We start from the raw sequence: 15,346 nt of genomic DNA, 5'->3' as shown, positions 1-15,346 counted from the left end.
AGCACAAGATCGTGGACGTGTATATGATCAGCAATAACCAGGTGTCTTCCCCTCAAGCACTATCGATACTTGGTCTGGTCTTGTTGTAGGAGACTGTCCCCTGTCCTGAGGGACGTTTTGCGACATCCCGGCCCTCTGTCCCTACCAGATGGCAGTAACACCTCCCAGCTGCGATGCTGGAGAAAACAGCTCCAGCTTTTTGCCAAATGTCCCCTGGGTGTCAAAGCTGCCTTGGGTTGATGGGGAACTGCTGTCTCTGAGACAATAAGCGCTTATCACGCTTATAGAATGTGTCCGATCCACAGTCACTTACAAACAGTATATTATTGTTTGGAAGTGTAAGCGTAGATGTATAGCAGAGAAATGTCTAGTTCTGAAATGTTCAGTGTTTGATCAAGTTTTGACCGTTGTGCTTCACCCTCATTTTTTTTTTAAAGATTTTATTTATTTGAGAGCAAGCATGAGCGGTCGGGAAAGGCAGAGAGAGAGAGGGAGGGAGCGAGAAGCAGGATCCCCGCCGAGCAGGGAGCCCAACTCGGACTCAATTCCAGGACCCCAGGATCATGATCTGAGCCAAAGGCAGACACTGAACCAGCTGAGCCATCCAAGTGCCCCTCTTCAACCTCATTTTAAGAATAATTTAACAGATTTGTTTTCTCTATTGTTGAGGCTCTTTATTGAAAATGATTTTGGGGGGCACCTGGGTGGTTCAGCAGGTTAAGCCTCTGCCTTCAGCTCAGGTCATGATCTCGGGGTCCTGGGATCAAACCCCATATCAGGCTCTCTGCTCAGGGGGGAGCCTGCTTCCTCCTCTCTCTCTCTATCTGCCTCTCTGCCTACTTGTGATCGCTCTCTCTGTCAAATAAATAAAATCTTTAAAAAGATTTTTGGGGGGATTTTATTTATTTGAGAGAGAGCAAGAGCTAGGAGAGTGCTGTCCCTTGAAGAAAGACAGGGGGAAGCAGGCTCTCCGCCGAGCAGGGAGCCTGATGAGGGGCTTAATCCCAGGACCCCAGGATCATGACTTGAGCCAAAGGCAGAGGCCCTATTGAAGATGATTTTGTAAAGTCTTGACTCAAGTTCTTTTTAAAAAAAAATGCTAGGGCACCTGGGTGGCTCAGTGGATTAAGCCGCTGCCTTCGGCTCAGGTCATGATCTCAGGGTCCTGGGATCGAGTCCCGCATCGGGCTCTCTGCTCAGCAGGGAGCTTGCTACTCTCTCTCTCTCTCTCTCTGGCTGCCTCTCTGTCTACTTGTGATTTCTCTCTCTGTCAAAATAAATAAATCTTTAAAAAAAAAAAAAAAAAAAAAATGCCACTTTAAAAAAAAAAAAAAAAAAAAAAAAAAAATGCTAAATGTAGATGTGTGAATATCACCTTGTGACAATACTCTTAAAATAAAATGGTAGGAGCCTTGTGGAAATCCTTCCCATGCTTGTTCCTTATGTAGAAGACTGTGGTCTCCATCACCCAGTACTTGGCTTACACAGCCTACCAATGTTAAGTTCATTTTTATTTCATGAATTTGAAAAGAAAGCTCAGGTTAAAATCTGCTTTGAAAGAGAAAATGGATCCCAGTGGCTAAAACAAAGGTGATTTGTCTCCGGCTCAAAGGATGATGCTTCAGGGGTTAGGGAGGGCCTGGGTGGCTCAGTCGGTTAAGCAGCTGCCTTTCCGCTCTGGTCGTGATCTTGGGGTCCCAGGATGGAGCGCCATGTGGGGCTCCCTGCTTGGAGGGGAGTCTATCTGCTTCTCCCTCTGCCTCTGGTCCTCCCCCTGCTTATGCTCTTGCTCTCTCTCAAATAAATAAAAATCTTTTAAAATCGTTTTTTAAAAGATTTTTATTTATTTATTTGACAGTGAGAGGGAACACAAGCCGGGGAGTGGGAGAGGGAGAAGCAGTCTCCCCACCGAGCAGGGGGCCTGATTCAGGACTCGATCCCAGGACCCTGAGATTGTGACATGAGCCGAAGGTAGACGCTTAACCAATGGAGTAACCCAGGTGCCCCAAATAAATGAATAAACTCTTTATAAATAAATAAGTAAGAGGATGATGCTTCTACCAGAGCCTCCTTGTGGGGGTCAGAGACTAAACATCTTCCGGACTGAACGATGGCCGGGGTCCCTCCTTCCGAACGGGGTTGAGCAGTGCTGTCCCTTGTATTCCCTCCTGTGACTCCCGACAGGTGGACGAACTCTACGAAGCCTACTGTATCCAGAGACGCCTCCAGGACGGAGCCAGCAAAATGAAGCAAGCGTTCGCGGCCTCGCCGACCAGCAGAGCTGCCCGGGAGAGCCTGTCGGAGATCGGCCGCAGCCACAGGGAGTACACGGAGGTAGGTGCCGGCCAGCGGGGCGGGTGGCCGGGGACTGCCCGGCAAGGTCATTCTGCCCTAGGGAGATGTCCTACTGTTTGCCTCTCCCGCACTGTTCTGGGGCAGTCCGTGGGATCGTTTAAGATGACCGTCCGGCCGTTCCATTGGTATTTTGGCTCAGAGTCGTCCCTGGACGCCACAGCCTTCACTGGCCTTTCCTGGTCCCTGAGCGTCGCTGTTGGGCACTCATCTCCTTGTGCCTTGGAACGTGCTTGCTCACAACCCTGAAAACCCACACGAGGTCAGAAGCTACGAAGCCGTTCACTGATTAAAGTCCTCCGGGTTCCCTGCTGCCCTGTAGTCTTTGCACAGGCAGGCTACCGATGCCCGTCTAACATTTCAGGGGCTGCAGGAGTAAGCCACGAGGCCCTGGTTTTTGAGATGCTAACTACACGCCAGAATTTTCTAGCGTCCAGGCTAATCTGGCTTTATTCCTGGAAGTGGAACGGCCCCAGCGGTTAAGATAGCTGCGATAGCTGCGCGGAAAGCTAGGTATCACCAACGCCCCTGCCTGTGATGATTTTATCGTAAGGAAGTCCCTTTCCTTCTTGAAGGAGACAAGACAAAGAGCCACGAGCAGAAGTGGGCCTCCCTTGGCAGGAGAAGTGGGCCTCGCTTGGCTTCTGCCTCTGAGGCCCCTGAATCTGACACAGGGAGCCCTTCCCTCCTCCTGGGGTCACCTGATACCAAGCGTCCTTGATGAAAGACTGAATTATTCAAGCAGCAGGGCTCACTATCCCCTGGTCTGCTCAGAGATCGAATTTCATGAATGAAGTCATCAGCCTCCTGGGGGCTCATGAGGGTCTGCCAGGCGGTTCCCAGCGCTGAGCCCCTGTCCCAGCCTCAGGAGGGACCCTGTGGGTTGCCTTGTACGGTCACTCCGGGAGCGCCTCTGGTCTGAACTGTTTGTCTCTTTCTGTAGTCCGGAAACACGGCTTCTTCACCTATGTTGCCCTTTCAGATGAATGCTTGTTAGACACATAAAATACAACACGTGGAATCCAGGAACTCAAAGGAAACCCATGATACTGAAATAGTTACTTCAGTATTAGCAGTCCAGTTATCAAAATACCTTGAAAGCAAAATAATTTTGATGCAGTACTGTTTTGTTTATGCCACGTTATTATTAGCGCATCAAAATTAAATCATCAGCTCTAACATTGCCACAAGTTATTGGAAGTTATGAAATTTTAAAGCAGCACAGAGTTTGAACGACTGTTCCCGGCTGGCGTGAGCACGCAGGTGATTTCCATCAGTCGGAGCCGCAGGCCCGCCTCACTGGGGCTCCCTTCCTATCTTTCTACACTTCCACGCCATGCATTTCACGTAGAGGTTGTGAAATCACGGGGACTTTCTCTTCCCGCATCCAAGTTTATGGGCCCCGGGGTCGAGACTCTGGGTTAGAAGCACCCCGGTTCGTGAGACCTCATTTGTGCATGGCTCAGGAATCAAAGAGCACTTAAAACGGGCCCTTGGACTCCAGGAGCAGTACCTGACCCACAGCCCGGAGACGCTGCCCGTTCTAGAACATTCGTGGGCTCGTTTCCGAAATACCCATCCTTGCTCAGGTGCCAGCACGTGGCGTCTGACTTCGCTCCCACGTCTGGAGATGTAGAGGACTGTTTCAGCCAGAGGAATGGTGCCTTCGAGGAGAGAGGAGTCAGAGTTCCGTAGCGTCCTGCCTGACATGGCTGGTTTTTTATCTTCGTGACCCAGCGGGTCTGGGATTTGAACACAGAGAGAATGTTTTGGGTGAGAGCCTCGGGGGGCTGAGCCAGGACTCATCCCCAGCTGCCTGGGTGCCACAGAAGAGCCTCCAGACCGCAGAAGTCCTCACTGGCTGTACCAGTGCCCCCCCCCCAGCCCCCGTCCCAGGTTTTCTGGAAGTCACCTGTGGCAACCCTGCCTGGCACGCTGACATCACAGGCATTTGGGGAAAGTGTCCTGTGTTCCTTCCCCGAGCCGTGCAGGGCTCTAAGAGAAGGGGTTCACGATACTGAGACTTTGTTTCAGGCAGCGCAGAGCTCAGACTTCAGGAAGTTTCCCCAGCGTATGCTAAGCGATCCGAGGCACCAAGAGCTCACAAGGGCAAAGTGCCATTCTCTCTCTCTTTTATTTTTTTTTTTAAAGATTTTATTTATTTATTTGACAGACAGATCACAAGTAGGCAGAGAGAGAGGGGGAAGCAGGCTTCCAGCTGAGCAGAGAGCCCGATGCGGGGACCCTGAGATCATGACCCGAGCAGAAGACAGAGGCTTAAGCCACTGAGCCACCCAGGCGCCCCAACGTTTGCACCCCATCCGCACACCAGTGTGGGAGAGCGATCTTCTGAAAGGACGGAGGCACAAACAGGAACAGGACGCTGTCACCTCACTCAGCAACCCTGAAGTCCTCAGCTCCCAGAATGCAAGCAGGACCACTCCCTGTCAGGGCTCCCCGGGGAGGGTTCGTGGGCGTGGCCACCCCTGGGGGCAGGGCCCCACCCTGGAGGCCGGCTGCTGAGGGAGAAGACAGCAGGTGCCACCCCACCCCCACTCTCGGGGGTGGGGACAGCCAAGGTCAAGGCGGCTTCCAAAGCTGAAGCCTGCTGAGCTGCCCAAGGGCCCCACTGGGGAGAGCCGCTGACCGCTGACCGCCCTTTTCCTTTTTTGATCTCGAGCTGCGATTGCTCCGTGTAGGTCCTAAGATCAGGAGGAAGTAGGGCGGGCTGGGGTAGTGGCAGGTCTAGCCACACTCTTAGACAGTGTCCCCCTTTCTGCCTTCGGGGTCCCTCAGCAGCAGAACGAGCGGGGGACTGTGGTCAGGCCCAGGAGTCATTTTGGGGGGCACCCTCGTCTTGCCGCAGGAACCCAGCCGCACTCACTCGGTAGGGGACAGCCCTGTGGCGACTTTGCACCCACAGGAAAGTGGGGACTAGCATCAACACCGTCGACCTTTACCCCGGGAACGTCTTGCCGTGTTTCCTTCGCTTCTCTCCCCTCTGCTCCATTTTTCATTCATCCTTATGTTTTCGCTGAATCATTTGACAGTAAGTAATGGACGTCGCGACACTTGACCCCATAAGTATTTGAGCCCAGAACCCAGAACCCACCGTGGTCGCCTGTGTTTCCCGGGGACAAACACAGGCCATCCCCACAGCTAAGACAATTAGCCAGCTGAGGGAGTTACTGGATAGCCTGTGCGTTTTCAGACGCCCGCTCTTTGGTCTGGTCATGTCCTTGAGAGCTGTTCTAGTGCCTTGTCCTGCTAATTGTCAGGATCTAATGGAAGGTAACAGGTGGCATTTGGTTTTTATGCCTCCTTAGCCCCTTTTGTCTGGAACTTTTCCCCCGCATTACCATTTTGTAGAATCCAGACCACTTCTTGCAGAGTATCATGTTCTGGATTCATCGATTTATCATACAATTTGATGAGCTCATTGATGTAACCTTTGAATGCAACACAGCAAGTCTTCTGCTGTAGGAGATCCCAGGGTCAGAGACTTAAGAACCTTGATCTTCTCCCTTTAGGAGAAGACTACTTCCCTTCTTCCTTTTTTTTGGGGGGGGGGGATTTTTATTTAGTTCTTTGAGAGAGCGAGATCACAAGCAGTGGGGGAAAGGCAGAGGGAGAGGAAGAAGCAAGCTTCCCACTGAGCAGAGAGCCTGACGTGGGGCTCAGTCCCAGGACCCGGGATCATGATCTGAGCTGAAGGCAGATGCTTTACCGACTGAGCCACCCAGGTGCCCCCAGACTGCTTTTTTTCTTATCTAACATCCCATTCCTCATCACTGTGCATGGAAATAAGTGAATTGGTTCCTTTGTGCTCTGAATTTCCAGTACACCAGAAGGCTGGCGTAGACCCGGGGTGGGAGGGGACATTTGGTCTGGGGCTGGGGTAGCTCCCTGCAAACAGGTCAGTGCCCCCTGGTGTTCAAGACCTCCAGCCTTAGTTGTCTGTTGGCTGCTCGAATGTCACGGGCTTTGAGCTGTTGGTGACCAAAGTCTTGCGCTGATGCCAGCTTTCTGTTCTCGTCACAGAATATGTGCACCATCGAAGCAGAGCTGGAGAATCTACTGGGGGAGTTCTCCATCAAGATGAAAGGTACCCTGTGTCTCCCCCACCCCTTCAGACAGTGAGGCACCATCTCCACAGACAGAGCTCCCTGGAGTTTGAGGGCACTCACTATTTTTATTTTTCTTGCAAAGCCACCCATGCTCAGCCCTCCCCATTTGTGAATGTGTTGATGTTCTAGAACCTTCTAGTCCGAGACTTGCCTACACCCTTAAATCTTTATTATGGCACAGCCTCAAGCGTACACAGAAGCGAAGAGAATGTTAACAATGAACCCCATATCACCTAGACTGAATAATTAGTAGGATTTTTGCCACATTGACTTCATCTGTTTTTCCATTTGATGATATATAACCCAGATATGTGAGTCTGCCTGGGTGTATTTAAAATCCCTTAAAGAACAGGGACTTCTTACATAAATAACCACAACAATATTATCGCATGTTAGTAAAATGAATACAGCTCTGTTATTAATCCACTCCATTACCCAGTTTCCCCAGCTGCCTCAGAAATGCTTTGTACAATTAGTTTGTTCACGCTGGGATCCAAATAAGGTCCGTGTGTCATGCTTGGTCATGGGGTGTCTCTTGGGCTTCCTTTCATCTAAGCAGACCCTTCCCGTTTTCCTCCTACCGTTGAAACTGCTGATGTACAGAATATCCCACGTTCTCCCTTTGTCTTTTGGCTTCTTTGTGGTGTTTCAGTTGTTCCTTCCTGCTCGTGTTTTCTGCAAACTACCCACCCATTACTGAAGGGTATTTATTTTTAGTGTAAAACCCACAGAGGACTGCGTTTTCTTCCTTTGCCCAGTGTGTTTCCGGCGTTTGCTCTGGAAAGCTCTGACGTGTAGATTGGTTGTTGATCTCTTTACCGTGGCGTGTTTGGAACAAAGAAGGCCCACCAGGGCTGGGAAACGGAGCGTGGCCCAGTGTTGCGGGCAGGGCTCTCCGATCAGCCATAGCCCCCTTTGTCTTGAGTTTGGGCCCATTAACTGTGGTAAAGAGGGCTGGGGCGCAGGCGCTCTGGTCCTCACGTTCCTGCAGCACCTTGATCCCTGGGTTGTTGCTAATGGAGACTTAATCACCCTCTCCATGACTTTTTGCAATTAAGGGAATAGATAAGGGGCACTTTTTTTTTTTTAAGTGCTCAACAGGAGAGCTTCGTTTTCTATTTTTCAAATGAGTCAGCAGGGCGCTGTTTCTGTCAAGTGCTGGGCACCCCCATGAGAATGTGAGAGCCACTCTGAAGGAGTTACTTCTGGAATAACAATGACCTTGGCCTTCAGCTTCCCCAGGGGCTGCATTCTTCCCTAGAGCAGACCTGAGTGTGAATTGGGTCCCACGGAAGTTCTCCGTTTATCATTTTCTCCTTTACTGTCTTCGTGTTGGGTCCTCACCTGAGCTGCAGGTTCCAAAACCACTCAGGCTCTGTTGCGGACCCAGCAAGTCAGGATGATTTCATTAGCGGGATGGTTCTGGAAAATAACTGCCTTTAATCAGTGTTTAGCAGAAATCACGTTCCTCTTGTGTCCACCGACACTTGGCACCATCCATGCAGCCAGATGGGTCTCACAGCTGAGAGAGACTCAGGTCACACACATCTTCTGGTGGTGAACACAGGGAGGACCAGATTTCCCTGATTTCTGTTATCCAGTGCACTCGTTTTTGGCGGGGTGATCATTTCCCCCTGGGTGTTAAATGACTTGTCCCAGAAGTCACATAGCAAGTTGGAGTCAAACTTGAGACTGAATTCCAGGGCTCTGGCTTCTAGAACATTCCCAGGCTCAATCTCCTATAAGGAAGGAGATTCAAAGAGCCAAACTAGAAACTGTTGCTCAAAGCATGGTCTCTTCTGTAGGAAGGTCATCTCCAGTCCAGCCCACAGGCAGCATGGTGGTCAGGGAGACAATGGTGCTGGGGGCCCGCCATCCCTGAGGGACCTGGGCACCAGCTCTATCACAGCCCTGTGTCCTAAAGGGTTGTCCTGGTGACAGAACCTCCCATTTGCTGAGCTCTTCCATCTCTGCCTTTCCCTGTTCCCGCTCTCCTGCCTGGTCTGCTTCCCTCGCTTCCATCTAGGCCCTTGGTTTCCCCCAAGGGGACTCTAGGCCTGAAAGATACTGTCCTTTTTCATTACACATTACTCTCCCTTTGCACTTCCCTAATCTAACATGAAAACTCAGAAATGACAACCAGGAAGCCTGTCAGAGGGAACGCCTCCGTGGAAATCTTCCTCTCTCTCAGTAAAGAGAAGCCTCCTCAGGCTGCCAAGAAATCTACATCTTCGCAATCAGCTACTTTCTTATCTGTGATTCCTTCTGGTAGAACATAACCACCCCCCAACGGGCAGACTAATGTCCCCGGAGGAGATCTCATAATATTGTCAGACCTGGTAACCCAACTTCCTCCCACCACACCCTTCCACACTTCCCTTTCTGCCACACCCAACACAAAGAAAACAACCCTTTTGGTTTTGTGTGAATGTGTGGCCTCCTGGGGTGTGGGTAGGTTGATGATAAAAACAACAGCTGGGTTACAGAGCTCCTGCTCTCGGCCCAGCACAAGGTTGCATCCCCATGAGTGGCCCCTGGCTTTGAGTTCCACACAGTCCACTGGAGAAAAATGGATGTAGGAACCAGTGCATTCTAATTCGGTAGAACGAATGACCCCTTGGACCAGTGGGGTGGCTGGCTTGTCTCCGCAGCCTCCAGCAGGGCAGGGACGAGGAGAAGGGCGCCACTCACCTATCTTGAGGGAGGGAAGCAAGAAGGCAGGAGGAACTCCCCACTCTAACATTTGATTTACAGCGAGAGGGACTGTTCTGGGCAGGTGAATAGCAATGGGATGGTGTTCACCAAAGAGGGGAAAACATGTTGACAAATGGCTGGTGGACGGGCCAGGTGGGAGCCCATTCTAGAAGAAGAGCTATGGCCGTCCATGGGCACTGGATCTTAATGTGCCTTGAATGTCAGGCTAACGAGGGAGACTCTGCTTAGCCGGGACCTAGATGAAAAGTGGTCTCTCAAGGAAAACTACCTCTCCCAGCTCTTGCTTCATTCCAGTGACGTTCCAGGCAGTGGGTATCTCCAAGCCTGTGTCTGCCTCTCCAGCTTTCAGGGCAGGGCATACCTTGACAGAGGGAAGAACTACCCATGAGCTCGTAAATCTGCACTATTGATACCTGGTCAATAAATCAGGAAGGCCTGGAACAGAACTCCTGTCTGTTCAGCTGCTTGACTCCTTTTCTTAGAGCAGAAAGTGTGACTTCCTTACCTCGATCACTCTCCATCCGCTGTGGAACTGTTAATATTATCGCGAATACCCAGCCATCCTTTTCTGTGTGTATATGCTGTCAGCATGCGTGATCTGCTCTATCTTTAGAAAGGAAGGTCTTCATAGAACTGGCAAAAATGGGGAGCATTCTTCCGGCAGAAAAGTCTCTGAGCACAGGAAGGAAAGGTGTAGCATCTGGGCCTTCCAAACAAGGCCAGAGAAGAGCCGTTTTCTCAGTAATGGGTGTTTACAGTACAACAGGCAAAAAGGTGCAGAAAGACGGATCATAGAAACAAAAGCCCCCCCCCCACCCCTGCCAGATGCTTACCCCCACGATGGTCTACAGAGTGACCATAATGAAAGCTCTCCAGACAGTGCAATAGGAATCACAAAACTGCTGAGAAAACATGAATCTTCCCCCAGCGGTGAAAATCCCAGCAGGCCACTGGCCAGGTTTGAAAGACATCAAGCTGCAACTGGAATTGCCCCACCGTGGGTTTCAATTCTGCAAGCAGCGTGGTGATTGGCTTACACAAGCCGCTAGAACCTGAGGAAGCAGAGCCCCAGACCTGCTTCGGCCTGGCTGGTGCTGGTTTGCAACCTTAAGCCAGTAATCAGCACCGTGGGTGATACTGCTACGAACAATTTCAACAGGTTTTGCTTCAATAACCTGGGCTTATAAGCTCGAAACCCATCACTACCAAGTACCTTTCTTTCATTTGGATAAACTCAGATATGAAATTTCTGGTCATTTTGAAAGGGGGGGTGGAAACCCTTGAAAGCATTTTTCCCCCATACATACCTTGACCCACACGAATACCTGGTCGGTTTCTTTTTTTTGTTTGGTTTTTTTGTTTGTTTTTTTAACCAGGCTTCTGTTGTAATTGCAAGGTAAACTGGCAAAGGATAAAACCTGAACTTATTTGCAGAGGTTTTATATTATTTTATTTTATGAAGACTTGCTCATTTATTTGAGAGAGAAAGAGAGAACACCCCAGTTCTAGTGGGGGGGAGGGACAGAGAGAATCCTCAAGCAGAGTCCCCGCTGAGCCCTGAGCCCTACTCGGGGCTGGATCTCAGGACCCTGAGATCATGACCTGAGCAGAAACCAGACAGAGTTGGATGCTCAACCAACTTAGCCACCCAGGCGTCCCTCTGCAGAAATTTTAAAGGGCATTTTGGGTCTTAGAATTGGCGTGTCTCACCAGTTCCTATTTGTGGAAACCCATCAATTGTGCTTTTTTTCTGATGTATTAAAAAAATTAAATCCTCCAGAAAATAATTAGTGAACATTGACTTTTTAAGTTCCGCTCATATTTTAGGAAATCTGTTCAAGTGGCTTCTTGTGTTCTAGTTGTCAGGCCCGTTCGCGGAACTGGCTCCAAAGTGGTGGGGAGGCAGAACCAGCTGGTGAGGTGCTGCCATCTACTGACAGATGGTGGTAACAGCAGGTGCTTTCTTAAGCCTCCCTGGACCTCGTCTATGATCTTTTAACCCTGAGTGTCCTTGAGATGGGCAGAAAGCAGAACCCTCCATTCCCGTCTCACACAGAAGGCAAAATGCCTGGTGTCATACCATCCACATTATCTTTCCATGGGTAAAAGCATGTTTAAACTACTATAAAACAACCAAGAAGGGGCGCCTGGGTAGCTCAGTGGGTTAAGCCGCTGCCTTCGGCTCAGGTCATGATCCCAGAGTCCTGGGATCGAGCTCCGCATCAGGCTCTCTGTTCAGCAGGGAGCCTGCTTCCCTCTCTCTCTCTCTGCCTGCCTCTCTGTCTACTTGTAATCTCTGTCTGTCAAATAAACAAATTAAAAAAAATTAAAAAAAAAAAAAAACAACCAAGAACTGAAAGGTCATAAATGGCCTCTTGAGACTGAACCACCAAGGGATCCGTGGGTCGAACGGACATCCTGCGTGTGAAGGAACATGAGTCCCAGGGCTGGTCTTGTACCCGCTATTTCCTCTCTGGCCACCTCTATCAAAAGGGAGGGACTGTTCTTCTCGAGTCTATTTTAAAATTTTTAAATGGTACCTTCTCATTTTTTAAAATACAGGCAAGTAGACCAAAAATGTTAAATTCATAATATAGTCACCCCACCAGTGCTAAACTTTGTAAAAATTGTCGTGAATACCCAAATAAGCTTTCCTCTGCATATATGCTGTTTGTCAGCCAACATACATGATCTTTTGTCTTTTCTCTTATAAAATAAATGCATGATACTTTAAAAAGCCCCATAAAAATCACTATATAATGTCAAAACTGTAACTTGCTTCACAATCCCATCTTATCAGAGATAATTATTTTTATCACTTTGATATATTTTTCTAGAATTTTTTCCTAAGGATACGTTTTTATGTAGCGGAGGTCATCCTCTACATAGCTTTTATATTTTGCCTTTTTGCTTTTTTTTTTAACTTAATATTACTTTATAAACATTATCTTATTAAAGATATCTAAACACCTGTACTGAAATTTTTTACTTGAAGAGTGGTCGACACACAATGTCACATTAGCTTTAGGCATACAGCATAGTGATTTGACAGGTTTATATGCTGTGCTCTGCTGGGTGTGAGTAGCTCCCATCTGCCCCTATACCACACTATGACAATGCCATCGACTGTGTTCCCAATGATGGACTCTTCATTCCCATGACTTATTTACTCTGTAACTGGAAGTCTGTACCTCCCACTCCCCTTCGCCCATTTGGCCCAACCCTCCACTGCCTTCCCTCTGACAACCATCAGCTTGTCCTCTGTTATCTATGGGTCTGCTTCTGCTTTTTGTTTACTTGTTTTGGTTTTTAGATTCCACATATAAATGAAATCATGCGGTATTTGTCTTTCTCAGCCTGGCTTATTTCACATAGCATTATAGTCTCTCGCTCCATCCATGTTCTCACAAGTGGCAAGATCGCATCCTTTTTTATGGCTGAGTAATATTCTGGTGTATATAAACATTTGTACTGAATTCTTAACTGGAATTCTTTATTGTATATATATTTTTTTAATTAGCAAGAAAGTACTAGAGAGTTTGCCCATTTTTATTCAATTTGTCTCATTCCTTGATGACAGTGTTGTCTTCGTCTCCCTATTCGGGTAAAGGACTTTGCTTTGTGATTGGCACAGAACCAAAGCCAGGATTACTGATGAGCTTCTGTTAACAAGTATAGTCCCTTCCATTTGCCGTGTACGTCCGATGTGCGGACCTTCCTCCCGACAACCTTACTCGTGCTTGACACACAGTAGGCACTCCGGAAATACTGCTGAGTAAATACAGGCCACTCACTCCACCCACCCGTATCCTCTCCCCTGTGCCTTCTTCGTGCGCCAGTGGGGATACTCTTCCGTTCACATGCCACCTTCCTCCATTTAACGACCCTATGTTAAAGGAGATAGAATTTCTTGTTTAATTATATAAGTAACACGTTGTTACAAAAATTCAGAATATAGGAAAAAAAACCTTCTGTTACTGTCTCTTCATTGCTGTTCCCCTCTCTGATGTGTATCATTTGCTGTCTTTTCATACTGATAACCTCTTCTAAGTGAACTGTATCTAGCACATGCTCGATGAGTAGTATTATCCCGCTGCCCAATATAGAATCGTTACTGTGTATTGTCTTCACAGTCATTGCCGTCCATTGTCTTTACAAACAGTCCTGTGAGGTGGACACGGCTCCCCTCCTTTGAGAGGGGAAGAAAGTGGAGTTCACATCTGGAGGGTACTTGCTGGTAGAGAAAAAAGAAATCTGCTTCAGCGTTAACTGCTCTGCTGTCTCTTGTCCTTGTCTGTTTCATCCCCCAAACTGCATTTTGTTCTGTTTTCTGGGTATCCGTGAAGTCTCTTTAATTTGCAGATCGTTACCCCAGGACACAGACCCTCCCATACATGGAGTCTCCATAAATATCTACAGAAAGAAAAAAAAACGACTGATGAAACCCAGAGTCCTTGGGTCGTCGCACGGCACTGCTGTGACGTGCTGTGTTCTTGCTGGCACAGCCAATAAGGGGCTGCATCTCAGACTGGCAAGGACGAGCCAGTGGTGCGATGGTACCATCGGAGGGAAGCCCCATCTCCACGCGGGGAGTCTGGGTTGTTGTCCTTTGGTTGGTTGGCTTTTGTTTTCTGAATCACTGGCTTTGTGTAGACGGTAACCCATTTCAAGTGGTTTCATAATACGCTAGATGGGGGCATCATTATGCCGGATAAATAGGAAAAGGAAAACACGGGAATGAGTGAATTGGAGAGAGGCAAGGGTACGGGGTCTCTTCGCCCAAATGAGAGACACTTATCAGAAATCACGAATCTTGGGACAGAAAGAAAAACAAGAGAGCTGTTTATGTTCATGAGAGCATTTTGGGTAAATAAAGGCACGTATCTTTGTGGCCCTCATTCTCTGATCCTGAAACGCGGGTGGACCCTCAGCTGACCAAGGATACACACAGAGTTCTAGCCCGGTCCACCAGCCTTCTTTGCCCCGGAAAGCAGCGTCTTTGATGGATCCAATCAGGAATGTTCTCCCGGGCTGGGCTAGATGGAATTCCCAGCGTCGCAGGGCCCTCTGGTGCTCCCCCAAAGCTATTGCATGAGCTTTCGCAAAGTCCTGACACTCCGGGTTTTTTTAACTGTGCTAGTGTGGGTTTGCGAAGAGGGGAGATCTGTTCTGCGCCCCATATCCCAATGCTTGCTTTACAGGTCTGGCTGGTTTTGCCCGCCTCTGTCCTGGAGATCAGTATGAGGTAAGTGTCCTGTCGGTCTGCGGGTTGGAATCGAGGATTTGAGGGACAAGAGTCAGGTGGTCATTATTTTGCTTCTTAAATCCCCCCCCCTTTTTTTTTCTTTTACGTTTATTTTGAAAAAAAAAATTAAGCCAGTGAGAAAATTTGGAGATGGAGACCCTCATGTAGTCTTCACCCAGATAGCAATTTCTACCATTTTGCCGCACTGGTGTTATTACTACTGCGATGATTGTTGTTATTTGGCTGAAACATTCTAGACTGATGCCCAGACATGGAGACCTTTCACCCGAAATGATTTTCCTAAAAACAGAAGGACACGCTGTCCTGTCAGCACTGTGCAGTTGTCCATGCGGCCAACTCAGCGATGGCCCTTAGCTACGGCTGCTTGTTATGCCTTTATACAATCGGTCTCGTCTTTTCCCTGGTGTCCCAATGATAGCTCTCTTTTCTCCCGCTGCAAGAGCCATCCCAGATCCCGAGTGCTTTTAAATATCGTGGGGTGAAGAAGCTAGCGTCTAGACCTTCATAAAGATATACTCCAGAAAGTGTAAAAGCCTTTACATCTTTTCCCCCTTCAGAAGGGAACTTCCCCTAATTATTTCATCTAACTGTTGCCTCCAAAACCCACCATGATCGTCCTTGGGGAGGGCAGGAGAGGGGGATCTTCCTGTCGGAGCTAGGAGAGCGGGAGGCCCTCTCTCGGGACTGTCTCGCTCCGTCGTCTTCATCCAGGAGGAGGGGTCTTACTTCTTGCTTCTGGCTGCTAAGTAGGTTTAGCTGATGGTTTCTCCTCCCTATCACCGAGCTGGGGAGTTCAGTGACTGTTGTCATAGACTTATGGGGGGAATGAACTGGCCATGATGACCGCGGTGACGCGGAAGGACACAGTGTGATGACCCTTTACTAC

At 48.8% G+C, this 15,346-nt stretch overlaps 1 protein-coding gene across 9 annotated transcripts in view; it reads left to right on the top strand.

Annotated features, from left to right (window-relative positions):
- RIPOR2 (RHO family interacting cell polarization regulator 2) overlaps positions 1–15,346 on the top strand; it is a 213,623-nt gene that overhangs the window by 165,908 nt on the left and 32,369 nt on the right. For all 9 annotated transcript variants that reach the window (XR_006608137.1, XM_045085120.1, XM_045085121.1 and 6 more), the window contains exons 7-9: positions 2,185–2,334; positions 6,394–6,457; positions 14,396–14,439. Coding sequence is in view for 8 of the 9 variants with exons in the window: in XM_045085120.1 (XP_044941055.1) it covers positions 2,185–2,334; positions 6,394–6,457; positions 14,396–14,439 (258 nt within the window). In the remaining variant the exon portion in view is untranslated. The remainder of the gene's footprint in view (positions 1–2,184; positions 2,335–6,393; positions 6,458–14,395; positions 14,440–15,346) is intronic.

This window comes from Mustela putorius, unplaced genomic scaffold (genome assembly GCF_011764305.1).
Source record: "Mustela putorius furo isolate JIRA1106 unplaced genomic scaffold, ASM1176430v1.1 tig00000831_pilon_pilon_pilon, whole genome shotgun sequence".
In the NCBI taxonomy this organism is placed as follows: domain Eukaryota; kingdom Metazoa; phylum Chordata; class Mammalia; order Carnivora; family Mustelidae; genus Mustela; species Mustela putorius.
Note: the sequence above shows the minus strand (reverse complement) of the source record. Positions and strands in the feature narration are given on the sequence as shown.